The sequence below is a fragment of the Hermetia illucens genome, chromosome 1, assembly GCF_905115235.1.
Source record: "Hermetia illucens chromosome 1, iHerIll2.2.curated.20191125, whole genome shotgun sequence".
Lineage (NCBI taxonomy): Eukaryota > Metazoa > Arthropoda > Insecta > Diptera > Stratiomyidae > Hermetia > Hermetia illucens.
This window is the reverse complement of record NC_051849.1, coordinates 137,527,824-137,544,285: the sequence shown is the minus strand read 5'-3', so window position 1 is coordinate 137,544,285 and position 16,462 is coordinate 137,527,824. Positions and strand designations below refer to the sequence as shown.

General features: G+C 37.5%; 1 protein-coding gene across 9 annotated transcripts in view; it reads left to right on the top strand.

Moving 5' to 3' along the window:
- Window positions 1-16,462, top strand: part of LOC119647086 (SUN domain-containing ossification factor) — a 159,447-nt gene that overhangs the window by 112,800 nt on the left and 30,185 nt on the right. For 3 of the 9 annotated variants that reach the window (XM_038047856.1, XM_038047857.1, XM_038047852.1), the window contains exon 2: window positions 8,406-8,729. The exons of 2 other annotated variants lie outside the window; for them this stretch is intronic. In XM_038047856.1, the coding sequence (XP_037903784.1) occupies window positions 8,608-8,729 (122 nt within the window). In that variant the 5' untranslated portion in view covers window positions 8,406-8,607. Of the gene's footprint in view, window positions 1-8,249; window positions 8,730-16,462 lie in introns of all 9 variants that reach the window. 4 more of the 9 variants (XM_038047855.1, XM_038047853.1, XM_038047854.1 and 1 more) reach the window with 3 other exon arrangements.

The window sequence follows — 16,462 nt, the reverse complement described above, 5'->3', positions numbered from 1 at the left end:
ATTTTCATTGAGAGAGGTTAATATACTCACTTTTTATATATTCAATAATATTTAACAAAAATGCCGTAAAAAGTGAATAAACTTTATTTAGTTCAATTCATTGTATTTTAGCTTACGAGAAAACGATTTTATGGATATAGCAACCAAATCGTCCCCGCTTTAAATAGTGTACTACGTGGGATTATGCTTAGGTTCATATCAAAGTTTCCAAATAAAGCACAAATATTCAGTTCAATAAAAAAAACGAATATTTTCAGTCTAAGATTCTATATTTACTAAATAGCAGAAATTGTTAAAAAAAACTTGATCGAATCCGGCTACAAATCAGTATTCATTTCGATGGAACTTGTTCTTAAATTTCAAATATTGATTCTGAACAAAGCAAGGAGGAATGTGCCTACATTTGACGAACATTTAATCAACACGCTTAAAAAAGTTCAAAATAGAGTGAGACAGTTCAGATAAATCGTTTAACTTTCGATTTTTAAATGGTGCAGTGTTCATTTGGTATAAATCTGCCTCGTTCAAGGTCGTAAATTTTAATGGAGTTTTTATACTAGTTGCGGCTTTTAATGTTTATATTCAGTGAATTAATGAAGACAATGTGTATCTTTAGATGGCTAAACATGTTGGCAAGTCTGCTTCGCATCTTGAATGCTTGGTTGTAAAACCGACAACAAATCTTATTCTGATTAAAATAGAGAGGGCATTTGAGATTTCCTGAACATTAATAGAAAAAGATGTGTTTATAATTAATTCGAACTTTTTTAGACTTATAGCCAACTTGATATTCTAAGTTTATTTTCGTCGATTTTTTTTTAAATTAACAGGTTCGCAATGACAACTTGAGTGTGTTTGTGTCAATACATATTTGTCGTCAAATTTTCTTTTCTAGGACTTCATCAATTATGTTTCTACTTTACTAATTATCCATTTACATATACATATTTGTCGTCAAATTTTCTTTTCTAGGACTTCATCAATTATGTTTCTACTTTACTAATTATCCATTTACATCTTCTTATATAATGGCCCGACATACCAAATCAGCCTTAAGGATAGTTTGATTCTCGAACTCTATCGTTTACTATACGTCTAGGGGTTCTGTGTTCGCTCATGCATTGTGCGGGCATCGCAAACTTCAGTTTTCAAAGTTTTACAAGAGTCGTTGCAGGTTGTCGTTGCGGGCGTTATACCGTACGCCATTTGCAAACAGATGAGAGATTCATCAGCAGTTATCCAATTAAGTGCAGGTATTTTATTTATTTGAGGTGGTCCACCTGTCCACCTCGCCTATATTAGTAAAAAGGTGGAAACCAGTTCATTCACTGATGCTTCTACTGTTAGCCTTGTAATGATTACGTCGAACAAGGGGGGTTAGGAAGTATTGCTCTCAACTAATGTCGCTACAGTTTATCTACAAAATTTCTTTGCTAATCGAGGAAATTAGCCACAGATTAATTTTTTGGCTTTTGACTTTGCATATAACGCCTATAGACTTGTTTTTTTAAGGTTTTGTGTGAAACACAACCCTATTAGAGTCGAGTCGATGTCTGTCTGTCACACCCGATTTATTCGGAAATGGCTAGACCGATTGTCACGAAAACTGGCGAGAGCGTATGGTCAGTCCCTTTACATATGGCGCGTGTTATATTGAGTTTAAGGGGGGCTCCCCATACATGTGAATGGAGGGTGCAAAATTTTTTTGCGCAGTATGAAAGGGCTCAATTATTACTTTTCGAAACTGATATCGGGTAGGGGAGTGAATGAGTGAGTGACCATCAAAAAGGGTAATAGGTTTCGTTCTCAGAACCTTTCCAACGGAAAAATCTGAAAAAAAGCACAGTGGTGCATCTCTACGAAATCTAGGCCTCAAAGTAGATCCGGTTCCGATATTTGCACAAATAGAGTTAATAATAGTATATTTCCACATTTTAGACATTTGTCCGGCAACTTCCCTTATGTCCATCCCAGAAGTACATGGGTGTAAGGGATAACATAAGGCACAATTTGGTCAAGTTTGAAGAAAATCCAGCTATTATTAACGAAGTTATAGCGGATGAAAATTTAATTTTTTTGTGAGTTTCCTGCGTTCTACAACGTGTATGACGTCATTATCATATATCAATTCGTCAATACCACAACGAAGTGAGTTTATATGAATGGTACCGCAAAGAATTATTTTCTTTTAGTTTTTTAGTCATTTGTATAGGAATATCAATTACTCCAAACAGACATGTGTGTATATAGGTATATAGTATATGCGGGCTAATGACTTTTGCGAGTAGTGTCTCATTCAGGTAGATTTATTTGTAGATTAAATTAAACGTATTTAATATACATACTATATATATACATATGTATGGACTTGTACACGAAGTAAATCGGAAATATGAGTACGATCAATTTATATACGTGCATGGATATGTACAGTATTCGGAAGTAGGCAGTTTTTTGTTTAGGGTGAGGATGATATCCATGGCTGTAATATGTTCGTATGTCTTGTAGTTTGGAAAAATATGAAGGAATACGTTCACCATAGAATTTACGTGGTCTTGAATCCTTTCCAAAGCATTTTAAATCATTCTCCCAACTCATCAAGCGACTTCATTTGCTTATCTGAACCACGTTCACCCCCATGTTCTCGGTCGGATTCAAGTCATTCAAGAACACCAGTCAAAAACAAGGATATTAATGAGCTGTTTGTGGGCTTCACCATTATTATAATTCAGCACTAAAATAATCCGTTTAAATAAACGGAAATAAAATAAGGAGGAGGTGGGCAACTGTCCCCGTTACATTAAAATTCTCATTTGATGGTACTGTTCGTCCCTAAGTTGGCAATTTGACGCAAATCACCTCGTATTCACTTCCTTGGTAGACTTTTAGGCTGTATTTATTTTGGTATTTAGTCACAGTTTTTCATTTTCAATATGCATCCTTGCTTGTAGCAAGGCAAAATTAAGGTTCGCTTGCAATCCAACCGTACTCCCTGTTTGCAGTAGGAAATCCATCGTTTTCAGCTTGTTCTTCGTATGACAAATCAAAAAAGTTACGGCATTGTCAGAATCAATATACGGTACTTACTAAACACGCGCTGAGATTGCAATATTGTAATAGTCAATGAAGTGTCTATATACGAACTTGACAATTAAAAAATGTATTTTTCGACATAAATGGCGAGCAAATTAATACTAATCGCAAAAATTACGCAATTGAAATTGCTAGGTATTTTTTTACATAATTATAATATCGTTTTCATTATTATGCAATCAACTTCAAACCGAATATGAAAATCAGGTGTGTGTGTGCGTGTACTAACTTAGCACAATGTGTGTATATTCGGTAGACATCTGGTTTACTGGTACATTTCGTAATAAATACCTAAAAATCTACATCACTTTCTTACGAAACCGTCATTCATTTGTAACCATTTTGCACAACACTGCTGCCTAGCTTTTTTATTAAGGTTTTGTTTGCAAAACACACGGTTATGTGGGACTCTTACCCACTAAAACCACCTCCTTCTCCTTCCACTCTTCCCGCGGGACTCCCATTTGGTATTACGTCGCGGGGCTGCATCAGAATTTATCCTGCGCTCATGTTAATATTCCTGTTCCTCTCGCGTTCATTCTTTTGGATGACTTCTTCCTGCCTAAACTTCTTTCCGATGGCTGCAATCACTTTTTCGACTTCGGTCGATATCCCCTTGGCTTTCACCATAAGTTCCATGATATTTTCGGGTCTAAAATGTTCCCCGGCTGTAGCTTCTAATGTAGCCCTTTGGGCTTCGAATCTAGGGCAGTGAAAAAAGACGTGTTCTGCGTCCTCTGGAATATTTGGGCAATATGGCGAATCATCACGCCCCAATCGATATAGATATGCTCGATAGCCTCCGTGTCCGCTCAAGAATTGAGTTAGGTCGAAACCTACTTCGCCGTGAGGTCGCTCGATCCATTTCCGGATATCCCATATAATTTTGTGACTCCAACGGCCTTTGTCTGACTCATCCCACTTCTCTTGCCATTCCGCGACAGTTTCAGCTCGTGCGAACTGTCGACGACGGGCAGGAGATTCTCGATCGTAAAGTCGTTGTATTTCTTTCACCAGGATTTCAACCGGGACCATTCCTGCTATCACGCAAGCTGCTTCATTGGATATTGTTCTGTAAGCGCAACATGTTCGGAGTACAATTATGCGATACGCAGCACCAATCTTTCTCTTATTTACTATATTTTCCAGTGCATACTGCCCTTACTGGGGCTGCATACAGTAGGATCGAACTGACCACCTTCGAAATAAGGAGTTGACGGCTCGGCCTTGGGCCACCTATATTTAGTAGCATTCTCGCAGCGCTCCGATGTTATATACCTTAATTGCTGCACCCATAAAGGTCGACTTCTTCGAGATGGCGTGCGATAACCGTCACACGAATATCGTCTGCGAAACCAATAGAGGCCACACCAGTATAAAGGTCTAACGTCAGTACCCCGTTATACATAGTAATCTACAAGAGTGGCCCTAGGACAGACCCTTGCGGAACTTCGCATGTCGTTTGGTATGATTTCATTTCTTGATCTGATACGCAGCACAGAATCCTATCGATTAGGCAACGATACGCACCAGATACTTCGCCACGCCTAAGTTGATTAAGGACTCAAGGATCTTGCTCCATCTAGCGGAATTGAAGGTATTCTTCACATCAAGTGTAATCACTGCACAACATTTGCCCTCGTCAAGTGCGGTCTTAGCTGTGTTAGCTACTAGGACAAGTGCATCCGTTGTAGACATCCCCTTTCGAAAACCGAACTGATTTTCGGAGAGACCGCTAACCTTTTCGATAATTCGAATTAATCTGTTATGGGTCTGTCTGTCCGTCTGTCTGTCTGTCTGTCACAGGCACTTTTCTCAGAAACGACTATACCGATTGATACGAAGTTTGGTGAGAAGGTGGGAACTGTGGACCCCCCAGATATGCAGTGAGTGATATCCTTCTATGTTGAGATTTAGGCGCGGTCCCCATACATGTAAAAGGGGGGTGCAACATTTTTTTTCACCGAATATGGTCATGTGGGGTATCAAATGTATCCCAGAGTTATAAAAGTTGGTAGTAGTATAAAATATAATATGAAGCATATTATCCCCAAGTTTGATCAAAATCATAATACTATTAGCATCAAAGTTGACTTTACTGTGTAAATTTACTCCAACTGAATATCAATATTACACTGAAGTGGGTAGTCAGACATGCTAAATGCATATACAAAACGGGCTACGTACAAATGGGATAGTTCTACACTTAAATATACTCACAGAAGAAGCAAACAAAACCTTTCATACCTGAAGCGCCCAGCTTCCGGTTTCCCGGCTTGTTTAAGGTTTTGTGTGGAACAAAACCTTATTAGAATCGATTCGATGTCTGTTTGTGTGTTACACCCGAAATGTGTTTATTTAAGGAATATACAAAACCTTCCATATCTGAAGCGTCCAGATTCTGGTTTCCCGAATACTCAACCTGTTTCACTCTTATTTATCTGCAACATCGAAAACCTTGCTTGATATGGGTACCCTTTTTAAATTCTCTACCAAGCTCACAGGCGGCTGCTCCGCCTCTACTAATATTACGTACTGGGTACCCTTGGCGTTGTTCGAAATCGATTTCTATTTTCCGGTTCCAAAGCTAAGTCACAATTGTTATAGCTCGTTCCCTTAGATTTTGTTTTCCTATACTTGCCTTGGGTCAAGGTAACGTTGTTTGATGCCTCTCTCTTTCTCTCTTTATTGTTAACAAAACACCTCTGATGTCTCTTTTGAAATACTAACTATATACGTCTTATTGAGGCATATTATTTTATTGGAATGCTTTCTAATTTCGACAAAAGCCGCTTTCCAAGACATATGTAACGATCTTGCAGACGTTGCCAACATTATTTAATATTGTACCTGCCGTCACTTCCGGGGGATAGACAATCACTACCGTTACTACGAAGCGAAGCATTCTGAGGATTTTAGCCAACCTTATCTCTTATTGGGTTGGAGAAAAGTAATGTATTTGTGATCAAATTTTAACGCTTTATTTAACATACTTAGAATTATTCGATTTAAGTCAAATATGCGCCGTTTTGTTCGCAAACTTGTTACCATTTAGAAGGCAACTCCATTATCTCCTCCTTATAAAACCACTTTTCATCACCAGTCACCATCCGCTTCAAAAATGGGTCGAATTCGTTCCGTTTCAGCAGTGCATCGCAGGCGTTGATTGGGTCCAGGGGATTTTTTTTCCGTCAACTCGTGTGGCACCCAAACATCCAGCTTTTTTTTGGAATCCAATCTTCTACAAATGGTTCCAAACGGTTTTATGCCGGTCTACTTGGATGATTTCGACGATTTTATCGGTTCCTACGACGATTGGCCTACCAGTACCTGGTGTATCTTCAACATCCACTACACCAGAACGAAATCGATCGATCCAACGCTGTGCTATGCGAATCGTTACAGCATCGGGCCCATAAACTTCACAAATTTTTTCGGCCGCCTTCGTTGCATTTTTACCTCTCAGGTAGTGAAAATGTAAAATATGACGAATTTCTTGCTTGGTGGACTCCATCTTTGACGCGCTATAACTTGAGACTGAAACGTACGATCATAAAACTGACAGACACCTGTATCCCATTGTCGTCTTCAAATCGCCGTATGACCCGATGCGATAAGTACAACACAAGATATGTTTAGGTGTCGCCATCTATTGACAAAATACGACATTACTTTTTCCCCAATCCTAATAATCCAAGGTTCTCGTCAAGAAGATTTCACATGCGAGTATAATTTCTAATTTTCTAATTACATTTGACAACAGGCATATCTGATACTGAAAAATAGCATAAATTTTTAAGCTGGACTAAGTGAAATACCATCTATATGTATCCATATATTTTAGCTGTCGGTCTGATGATCATAGACATTATAGTAGCTCTTCGCGATCCTTTTCTAATTGGGCTTGGAACACTCCTTGATAGGGTGACCTCATATCTCATCATGTGAAGATGATTTCGTCCGTAGCATGCTTTGGTATTTATCGAGCTTTACTCTCTTAATATGCTGATTCACTTGAAAATGCTTGTTACGAACAAAGAATATGATGATGAATCTGCTAAATTCGACAAAAAAATATAATTAAAAAGTTTCCTTATAATTTATTTATACATCTGTTACTTTACGATTTATCTCATAAAAAAGATCAGTGATTAATTATGTTTACTCGAAAATTCCTTGCTGAATTACTAGGCAGTATGGATTAATGGGAAAACATCCAATTCTTTTGGCCTAAAAGATGTTAGAAATGCATAATGAAATTCAAATCGGAACAGATTTTACGCAGCCTTTACGGTAGCAATCAGATAAAATTACTTTTATAGTACCATTGCTTGTCAACTTCCGGTTGAAAAATCGCATAAACTTGGAAACGCTCGTATCTAAAAATTTCGAGTGTAAGGTGAACGAAATTTTAAATTTCATGCGATAAGATGGTTTATGGCTCAACAATGTAAGCTACTTCTACTATAGAGAAAATTATTACCATATAATTTAATTTGAGGGACGGATATTCGTTCATTCGTTCATTTTATAGCGTTTGCAATATGTGAAGCAATACAAGCTTTTCTCACTCAGTGGCCAATAAATTTCTACCACGAGTGCCTAGATTTTAGTTTATCAGTTTTCATGCGCTTACGTGTGCGAACGTTTTGCTCTAATTGTTATCTGCCACGAAATATATTCTGCAACCTTCCATTCATTGTTTTTCGCAGTTTTCAAGTGTATGAAGATATTTTGGCAATACTTAGTTCGGTCCATTAATTTCCTAATCGTGTATAGAAGAATTTGTGTTGTTTTAATTACGAAGACATCGATGATATCTAGTTAAATGTGAATTGGTCCTATTTGCAGCAATGTATCTTTTGCATTTTGTGCGGAGCCTGCAACGTGTGGACGTATACAAGAATCTTACATACGATGTTGAGTGTGGGAGACGAAGCGCATTTATGGTTTGCTATCGAGTCGGCATGTTCTAGTACAGATAGTCGTAAACCCGCAGCCTATAATCCGTTTAAGTCTGAATTACAGGGTTTATGTCCTCCTGAACACTCTTAACCTCGTTTTCAACACACATAACTGTATTAAACGTCCTAGTTGTGAACTTCCATTGATAATCATATAAATGGTTATAGCGCAACAATCGTTATTCCTTTCAGCTATTAGTGGTTTATTGCTCCATATATGACATATACATGGATCACTTACAAATTTAAATATTTGCTAAAAACTGGAGTACACGTCAATGAAGCCCAAGTATGTGGTGTACAGCCGGGGGCCAATGTAAAGTTGAATATTATATTTCTTGTCCCTAGTGAAGTGAACTTATCACATACCTATAACATATGAAAAGTGTACACTAGCCTGTAACCCTTAGAATCGTGTGGCTTAAACATAGCATGCAAATTTTTATCAAACTTCCTGTAACGAGTGACTACAAAGATAATAGAGTCGAACTGTAATCGCAAGAGTTCTGATATTTCTGTGTAAATAACGTGATCATTAAACGAAATATAAATGCGATGTCTAGTGAAACAAGTTTGTAATTCGAAGAAAATGAAAAATGTCACGCTGTTCCTATCGTTTTGTTGGATACTTTGGTTCTCGCAGATATTTGCCATTTCAACAATGTTTGGTGGGTAAGTGTGTGAATGATATTTAAATGATGATTGTATTGTACTTTCTATTTATTATTATTATTATTCAATATATTTATTCAATACAATCCAGGTATACAATGGTAGATAATAATTTCAAAGATCAGGATTTCGAGCCTATATTTTAGCTTATTGCTGACTAAAGGCTTTATTCTATATTGTACATGCTACAAGGAAAAGTCCGAGCAAAAACTGTGTTTGTCAATCTTGTCACTAACTTAGATCTAAACTACAGAGAAGTCGTTTTGAAGAAGAGTTTTGAATAGATGAAAGCTGGTGTTAATTTCGCTAAAGTATCTTGAATTTTGGCAATGTTAGCAATAAGATGAAGATGGTTGGTGGAATAATCCCAAGGTGTGTTCAAAATTAATCTGGACAATTTGTTTTGAGCGATTCGAAGCTTTGCAATATGACTCTTTGCACATTGATGCCATGCTGGGGCAGCGTAAGTGACAATTGGTAGGATAGTAGTTCTATATAATAACAATTTGTTCGATTGCGGAAAATGAGATTTCCTGCGGATAAGTGGATATAACAAATGTAAGCTTTGAGACTTTCAGTCATATATTTTCTAAATGATTTTTGTGTGTAACCTTCTTCTCAAGGGTTAAGCCTAAATAGTCGATGGAGGAACTCCAGGAAATGCTTGCATCAATGAAATTCAGACTCTTTCCTGGTAAGGTTATTTTTTGATTTTTCTAGTGACAAAAATTGATCTGGTTCTAGAAGCATTGATCTTAATATGTCATCGGAAGAAATATTGATAAAGTTTATGCAAAAATGTTTCCCAACTTTCTAATATCGGGGATGTCTGTTGTAAATATGTTGAACAGAATCGGACTTAAGCAGGAGCCTTGTAGCACACCTTCACGTTAAACGTACGATTCGCAAGGAAGAATTTGATGATTAAAGTACGATATATTGATAACTTAAACCTAATCATTTTGCATATGAGCCGCTCATGCCACACTGAATCGAGTGCTTCCTCAATATCGAAAGTGACAATCTCTATTGATTTTTCTTCTTGAAGAGCTTGTGGGATATCACTAGATACTCTGAAAAGCTGGCGGGTGGTAGAAAATCTAGGTCGGAACTCGAACTGAAAATACGGGATAATTTTGTTGATTTCTGGGTGTTGCTGTAGTTTCGAGGCGCGAATTTTTTCGAATAGTTGACTCATTATGGGAAGCAGACTTATTGGACGATAGTTTATCGGATCAGTTTCGTTCTTCGCCCCTTTGACTATCGGAGTGATGATTGCCGTTTTCAAAGCTGTTGGAAAGTATGAAAGCTTTAGACAGGATTTAAAAATGAAGGACAGAAGGCCAATTGCTTTTCTTGGAAAGATTTTTTTCCATCTCGAATTCCGCAATAAGAATAGTTTACGCTGGATCAGTGCACTGTGATGGTTCAGTTTCAGACGAACGCAAGAACAGCGCAACGCTGCCATTTTCGTCTTATCGAAGTTCTTTGTCGAATAATTTTTCGCGTTTCATTATCCAGGGTTAGTAATGAATAATCCGATGTTTTAGTCCCTAGTGGGGTACTGAATTTTATTGTATTCAAAATGTTAGTAGCAAGCGTTGATAACATAGTATCGATTACGTGAGGTTAATTGACTCTATCGGATTTTAAGCAATTGAATTCAGTGTTTTCGTTTAGGTAGTTCCTGGGTACACTCCAGTTTGTGTTTTTAAAACAAAAGCTTCAGAGATGGGAGTAATGGGATTGGTTGCACTTGCTCCAATTGAAATGAGAACAGGAAGATGAGGTGAATTAAGTGCACATAAGACTGAAATACCTCCTACATTGGTTTTGCCGCTGAGTAAGAGGTCAATTGTGCTTTCTATTTAGATAAAAGGTGGTTTTGTTTCAGTCAGTTGTAGACTCTGATTGGGTTTTAAAAATAAATAAAATATGTAAACTTTTGATCAGAAATTTGAGAAAAGTATGAAAAGCTCTTTCCATGTATTAATTAAGAGATTAGATTTTTGTCTGCTGCTTGTAGTCTAGTCTAAAATTGATAGAGAAGGGGTAGCTTCCTCCAAACTACAATTTTTAGTTATAAATGTAAATATAGGGAGCGACTTACCCCCTTCATCAGTACAAAGCTACTTAGGTAGGCCGCTCCCGAAATGTATATTTACATTTATAGCTTAAAAATGTAGTTTGGAGGAAGCTAGCCATTGTCTATCAATGTATTAATTGTTCTTTTTGATGTTATGAACAACTTGATTCGATTTATATAACTAGGTGAGTGCCCCATATTCCACAAAGAAGTGAAAAGAAGACGTATTTATTCTCAGTGAAATATTTGCATTATGCTCGATAAGCTAGATCGTGATTTAAGAATCTCTCGGCTCCATCCAGACGAAACGTGTGTATAAAACAAAATCGTCATACCCAATTTACTCAGTCTTTTTGATCAGCATATGATCTCATGGGGTAGAAAATGAAAGGGATTCATTAGCACTTTTTAAAAACTTAAATGTAAATTTTTTTGAACAGTCAAGTGGGGTATCAAATGAAAGGAGAATTTAACGGAGCCATTCTTAGAAACTGCCCCACTGAAAAATCTGAAAAAAATCAAGAGACTGCCACTATATCCTTTGAAATAAAGTTGATAATAGTATATTACTATAATTGTCAGTAATTGGCTACAGAACCCCCCCTTAAATCCATCCCAGTACCACGAAATGTAGGCTATACTATAGAAATTGATCCTACCAAGTTTGGTGGAAATCGCACTATCACCAACAAAGTTATAATAAAAAAAGTTATTATAATATTCTCACATAATATATGCGTATATTACTTGTTACGTAGTAATGAGACAAATTCACAATAAAATGTCTTTATGAAAACAATACATAAAACCTTTCATACCCGAAGCGTCCAGCTTCCGGTTTCCCGACTTATTTTATGTTAAAAATTTTCATATACCAAGAGGCATCGGTGATTATTCATGGTATTCTGGATTGGACTCTCTACCACAACTCGATATTGGATATGTACCTTGCTTTTGTCTGCTTCTCCATGTCAGGTACATACCAAGATACCCCATTCTATTAGCAGATCACTCTTTACTCGGAGCTTGATGCAATTTTATAACTTCAGGATGAAAGTTGTTTGGCAACACTTAGTTTTATACACGTGAACTGTCTACTTTGTAAGCAGATTCGTCCAGATTAAATTTATAGATTTTTTATGTATTTAAAATGGCAGTATCACTAGCAAATGTCGACGCTCGAGTTTGAGTTATTTTGTTTTTCATTAGGTTAGAGTGCTTTTCTAAATCAGAAGCTTTTCGAAGACTTGCTAGGCAATTGATCCCATATTTAGGAATTATTGTAATCTCTAAAATCTTCAAAGACACAGGATTGCGTTGAATATATAAGTCATGTAAGATTATTGCAATCTCAGGAAGTTTTGTACCTTTCTTTGGATCTACTTGCTCTTCAAGTAGGCTGCGACCCTATGGTGCCTAGGCTCCGAAATTCCCTCCATACCGATATCTCTTCAAATAAATTTAATAATAGTATATAACTACAATTTTCAGTAATTGACTGCAGAGCCCCCTTAGTGGATATTATCACATAATATATGCATATAATACGTGCTACGTATTAATGACACAAATGCACGCTCAAATGTCTTTATAAAAGCATCTAGCTTTCGGTTTCCCGACTTGTTCCCATTTCGTTTCTTATTGGAGTATCAAGCAGGGTGTTGGCACTTTTTATCGTGGGGTAGGACCTCGGGAAATAAGTTCTGAGAAGCAGATGTATTCTGTCCTCTTCATTCTCGGTAAATGTCCCATTTTCCTTCGTCAGACATAAGATATTGCCCTGTCTTTGGCTGTGTTCTATCGCTTCACAGAATTCCATCTTGCTTCCCTGATCGCATTGATATACACATTCAGTGATTTTTTGCACCTCGGTCAGTCTCCAGTTTGTTTTGCTCGATTGAAATGTTTGAAACCTCTGTTCTCATTTTGGTTAGATTTTTTTTCTACAAGGGTACATCCCTTGATGGCTTAACTGCCTTAGTCGGGCAGTTGGCCTCATATGCGTCAATGACGACTTTGTTGAGGCCTTCGACCACTGTCTGCAGCTCCAGTTTGCTCCTGGTATCACCGCCAAAATGTTGTTGTTCAGATGCGTTGTATAGGAGTCCCAATCCGTTCTCGTAGGATTCCTCATTATTTTCTTATTTCGGAGTTGCCTTAAATGTCAAATCGGATTATTCTGTGATCTGAAATAGACGGCTTATCTGTTACCCTCCAATGCTAGACCAGTCCGTTCATCAGAATATTAACTAGATTTATGTTTAGTATCTCTTGTCTGGTGCTGGTCACGAATATTGAGGTGTTCCCTATATTATAGACGAGTATTTATAAATTATTAGTAAAAATAAATTCAAGAAGGTATTCCTTTCTTCGATTACTGTCGCTGTTTGGCCAGACTTCGTGATGGGAGTTGGCATCCCATCCCTAGAGAAGTGGAAGCGTAGAACTTTACCAGTCTCGAGTCTAGCTACGGTCGAATCCGGATGCCGTCGGCTGGGAAGTAGCCCTTTGCCATGACTGCCTTTTGAGTTTTCCCCCTGGCTTCCGGAGAGACTTGGACAGCCATGGATCTCCGAAAGACACATATTTTAAATTACGTTGAAGAATGATGCAAGCTTTTGGTTTTTCTCAAGAATCTCAAATTACCTTCATACTTCATCCTTGCAGACCACATAACTGCCCCGGTACACCCAGGGTTCTTGTGCCGGCAGTATTCCAATTTTGTTCTTAAAACTTGCTCTTGTAATCACTGCAGTTCGGAAGCATATGCCGATGAACACTTCATCTCTTGCACATCTGCCTGACGACAAGGTATTCGATAGTTTCCTGCCCCTCACGAGCGAGTATTTACTCCGGAAATGATTTCGGCAGTATAGCCAGTCGAATTCCCTTGATCGGATTTGGGATTTGGGTTTTTTGGGAGCATGTTCGTCTTGTGCGCTAATCTCAGCTGCTCCCCGCTTTCTAGGCTCCGATATTGATGGCTTAGCTCTATCCTGTGCTTTCTTAAGAACCTCTTCTGGTTCCAGAACTTCTTTCAGATAACGCAGGTAGCATGTAGTCCCTGTGCACTGAGGCCTGTCTTCTTCCTGGCGTCTGATATACTGATCTCAGATGTGCTTCCGCTTGTCCTTGCTTTTTGTTAGTTGCAGTCTTTCTAGGTGTAATCACCAGGCTTTCATTGTAGCCGGTAAGTTAGTCCCTAGGTTCGAAATTTGTAGGTTTCGTTGAAAATAAAGCCTTATTGAAATCGATTCACTATCTGTTTGTCTATCACACGCACTTTTCTCAGAAATAGTTATACCTATTTACACGAAATTTGGTAGAAAGATTTGAAGGGTGAACCCCATATATCTAAAAGAGGGGTGTAATTTTTTTTTGCTTCGGGGCAGTGGCGATAATTATAAAAATTGGAAAATTTCTGGGGCTCTGTTGGACTCATCATAACGATGATTTTTAAAGGAGCAAGGCAATTAAATATTTTATATTATGAGCGGTACACACCGTACAGTAGACACGTACTTTTTAGAAGTCATCATGTTTAGCTCTGAAACTTTCGCTAACAGATTTGCGAAAAGACCTCTTGAGAGAGGCATAATCAAGGCCAGATGTACCATATGTTCAAATCTTAGATAATAAGTACGAATCAATTCAATCTCCTTTCTTCCTGAACATATTAAGGTCAACGGCCTCAACTCACCTTTCAGATTCTTGTCTTTCATAATATGCAAAGTCAGCTGCATGTTAGCGGCAGGTAGACATCTGGGACAAATTTTTTATCCTCCATTACGTTTGTCTTAATCTCCAGTCTATGAAAAACCTTCATACGCGAAAATGTTCATACTGCAAATACTCGAACATTACATAGCCGCATTGTGTAATGGATAAAAATCAATACTATATAATGTAACAGATACACAATACGTCGCTGGACGACTTTCGTACTGTGTGGATATGAAAGATTCATATTCGCATTAGTGGATATAGTATTTCATGTTGTCTGACACCACTGACCCTTCTGTCTTTAAATGATGAAAGATAGTTTATTTAAATCAATGAGATTTCTATTGTTTATATAAGCGGCACGACGTTTTCCGTGAAAGATATGTACACTATCGAGAATGTAGTTTTTCGAGTACTCGAATTTCTTTTCAACTTCTACGGTTATTAACTGGTTGGTTGTATTCTTTATAAAAGGACCTTTTGATAATTAACGCCTAATTTTTCAAATTCACTTACCTAGGTATGTACATCTTCAACTGATGTTTAATAATTTATATATTTAACTTACTAAAAACAATCCCGTTTTAAATTTTTTTGAAAGTTTCCTTGACAATCCGTTGTTGGGATGAAAACGCATTTATTTATTCATTCATCTATTCCACGGTAACACTCCCGGAAACCCTGTCCCCTGTTGTCAAATTAAATAAAAGGCAAAATACAGAAAGATAACCTTTTTTTTGCTATTATTTATATAATCAAGTTGATGTGCATCGCGTCGTAAGGAACTCTTTTCCATTACCAGTGTGAAGAATTTCAGCACGTCTTTCGACACTTCACCCATAAGTTAGCCAATGTTTTTCTCTGATCTCTAAACAAGCAACTTATTGTTTGCAAGGCGAAATATTTGAGGCATATAAGTTAATAAAAATATCGGGTTTAATTAAAAAAGAAAACAATTTATTGCTTCATGCCTGTTTGGCATTCTAATTACAACTAACTACAATTTTTGAAATATAAAAGAAATATGATTTTGCCTAATGTGCAATCATGCGATTTCATTGATTGCACCGATGACCCCAATAGTTGCAGACGTCGCTTTTGGATGTGGTGCTGACACAGGTGTGTTTGCGCGTGCAGCATTTCCGTTCGGGTTAACTCGCCCGGCTTTAAATGCGATAGTCCCCAATCGCTAAAAGAATCGTATGTCGTTGAACCTGACCTTGGTAGTTGCTGATCGTGGATCTGATGTTGGAATTGATGTTGGCGGTTCTGGATCGGATTTCGAAGACGACGATGATGTCGGAACCGGTGATGGTAGTTCCGTCGATTGCTTAACCTTTATTTCTGAAACGATATTCTTAGTTTTGAATTTTAAGCATAACTGGAAGGAAATGATGAAAGCGATAAAAACGCCAATTATGGTAAGTGTTGAGTATGTTGTTATTCGATGGATGCTAGTTTCGGTACGCATAAGTTGAATCTCGCTGGTGTTGTTTATGTGGAGATTCTTCATCATTTGTAGTGAGAGTACTTCCTGGTAAGTGTTAACTTCTGGAGATGGTTGTAATATGGCAGGTAGCACATTCATCGTTGTTATATCGCGATTGACAAAGGTCCTTCCATTTACCATTAAGCTCGTGTTATGGATTTTGACTAAATAGGTACCGTTTAGTTTATGGGCTATCTGCTCAGCTTCGATTGTACCAGTAAATTGGTTCAGCAAAATGGTACCGGATGCAATCTCTTCAATGGTTGGTATGTGCGCATTGCTGGTTGTCTTGCATGTGGCTGTAAGGCTTTTCATCAGGTTTGGTATGCAAGAGGTGTTTGAGATATCCAAAATTTCATCCGATTTACAAATGGTTAGGGAATTTACATTTTTACAGTTTTCAATTACGCCAAATACTTGTTCATCATTTTTCAA